Source organism: Naegleria gruberi (assembly GCF_000004985.1).
Source record: "Naegleria gruberi genomic scaffold NAEGRscaffold_675, whole genome shotgun sequence".
Classification (NCBI taxonomy): domain Eukaryota; phylum Heterolobosea; class Eutetramitea; order Acrasida; family Naegleriidae; genus Naegleria; species Naegleria gruberi.
Genome location: NW_003162898.1, coordinates 1,046 through 2,303, shown reverse-complemented (window position 1 = coordinate 2,303; position 1,258 = coordinate 1,046). Strand labels below are relative to the sequence as shown.

The 1,258-nt window shown below is 33.0% G+C and overlaps 1 protein-coding gene across 1 annotated transcript; it reads right to left on the bottom strand.

The window, feature by feature from the left end:
- Positions 1-7: 7 nt before the first annotated feature.
- NAEGRDRAFT_76942 (uncharacterized protein) lies at positions 8-985 on the bottom strand (the record flags this gene model as incomplete). The annotated part of the gene is made up of 1 exon (XM_002668101.1): positions 8-985. The coding sequence occupies one exon, from the start codon at positions 983-985 to the stop codon at positions 8-10; it is 978 nt and encodes a 325-aa protein (XP_002668147.1).
- Between the last annotated feature and the right edge of the window lie 273 nt (positions 986-1,258).

Genomic DNA, 1,258 nt, shown 5'->3' with positions numbered 1-1,258 from the left:
GATGCTGTCACTGTCTTCTTTCTCGCATTGATATTTTGAGATCTGTAGAAATAGATGGTTGATCCATAAAGCTCAACAATTTGGTTTCGGAAAGGAAGCAAACTCTCACATTTGACCAAACTTGTTCAATAATATCAGGTTTTTGATCAAATCCTTCTGGATTATTTTGTCTGATGGACTTTTCATTTCTGATAATGTACTCTTGAATGAGATCAAAAACTTCATCCTCATTACTAACGTTCAGATTGTCCAACGAAACAAGCCACAAGAAAAATTCCACTGGTAAATTCATAACTTCATCACGTTTCTTTGAAATGTCTTTTCCGAAAGCAGTCAGTGATTGTGAAAGGAAGGAAGAATTAACAGCCAACATGGAGTGATCACGAAGTTGTGAATAATACAATAAATGTTGTTCGGTATACTTTGATGTTTTTGTCATTTGTTGCAAAAGTTGGCATTCCAGAGGAGAAATTTGCAAATAGTGAGCAAGACATAATGTACAGGCATATGGTAAGCCTTTGTCAATATCCAAAGTTCTCTCACCATAAATATATCTCAAAATAATTTGCTCGAATATATCCTTTTCTACAGAAGTTAATTCAAATTCTACAACGGAATTAGTACTCTCTGTAAATTCCGAATTGAGCAAAGTTCTAAAATACAATGATTCCAAAGCCAAAAATACTTTGTGTACCTTGATAGATACAATAGTCATATTCATATCTATTAATTTAATATTGATAATAAAGTCGGGTGGACAGACTGGAGCATCATTGTACAATAGATGGTAGTACGAAGGTGTAGTGGCCCTCTTTGAAAATTTACCAGTCAAATACTCACAACTTCCCGAAGGTCCTTCTGTTGATGTTGCTGGTTTTGATATGTTATTGTCCACATGAATAGTGATCATATCTCCTGTTTGTATCAGGTTATTATGATTATCATCAAGCATACGCTCCATGTTATTAAATGATGAGGAGAGCATATTTTTTGTTGTTTTTTTTGTTTTATTGTGATTTTATTTTTAGATTCAACCACACGAATGGTATTTACTTTTTCAGTACTTTTATGGCTACTGTAGCTGTAATATATATTAATTATTAAATTGTAAAGAAAGTAAGACGATTGAATCTCATCGATAGTATGCATAAGCTTAAAATGGATCATCCTCACACCACAATAATTAGTTATTCAAGTATCTCTTCCTAAGCTACTCCTTCCACCTCATCAACACTATAATCAATTGTTATTGAAACCA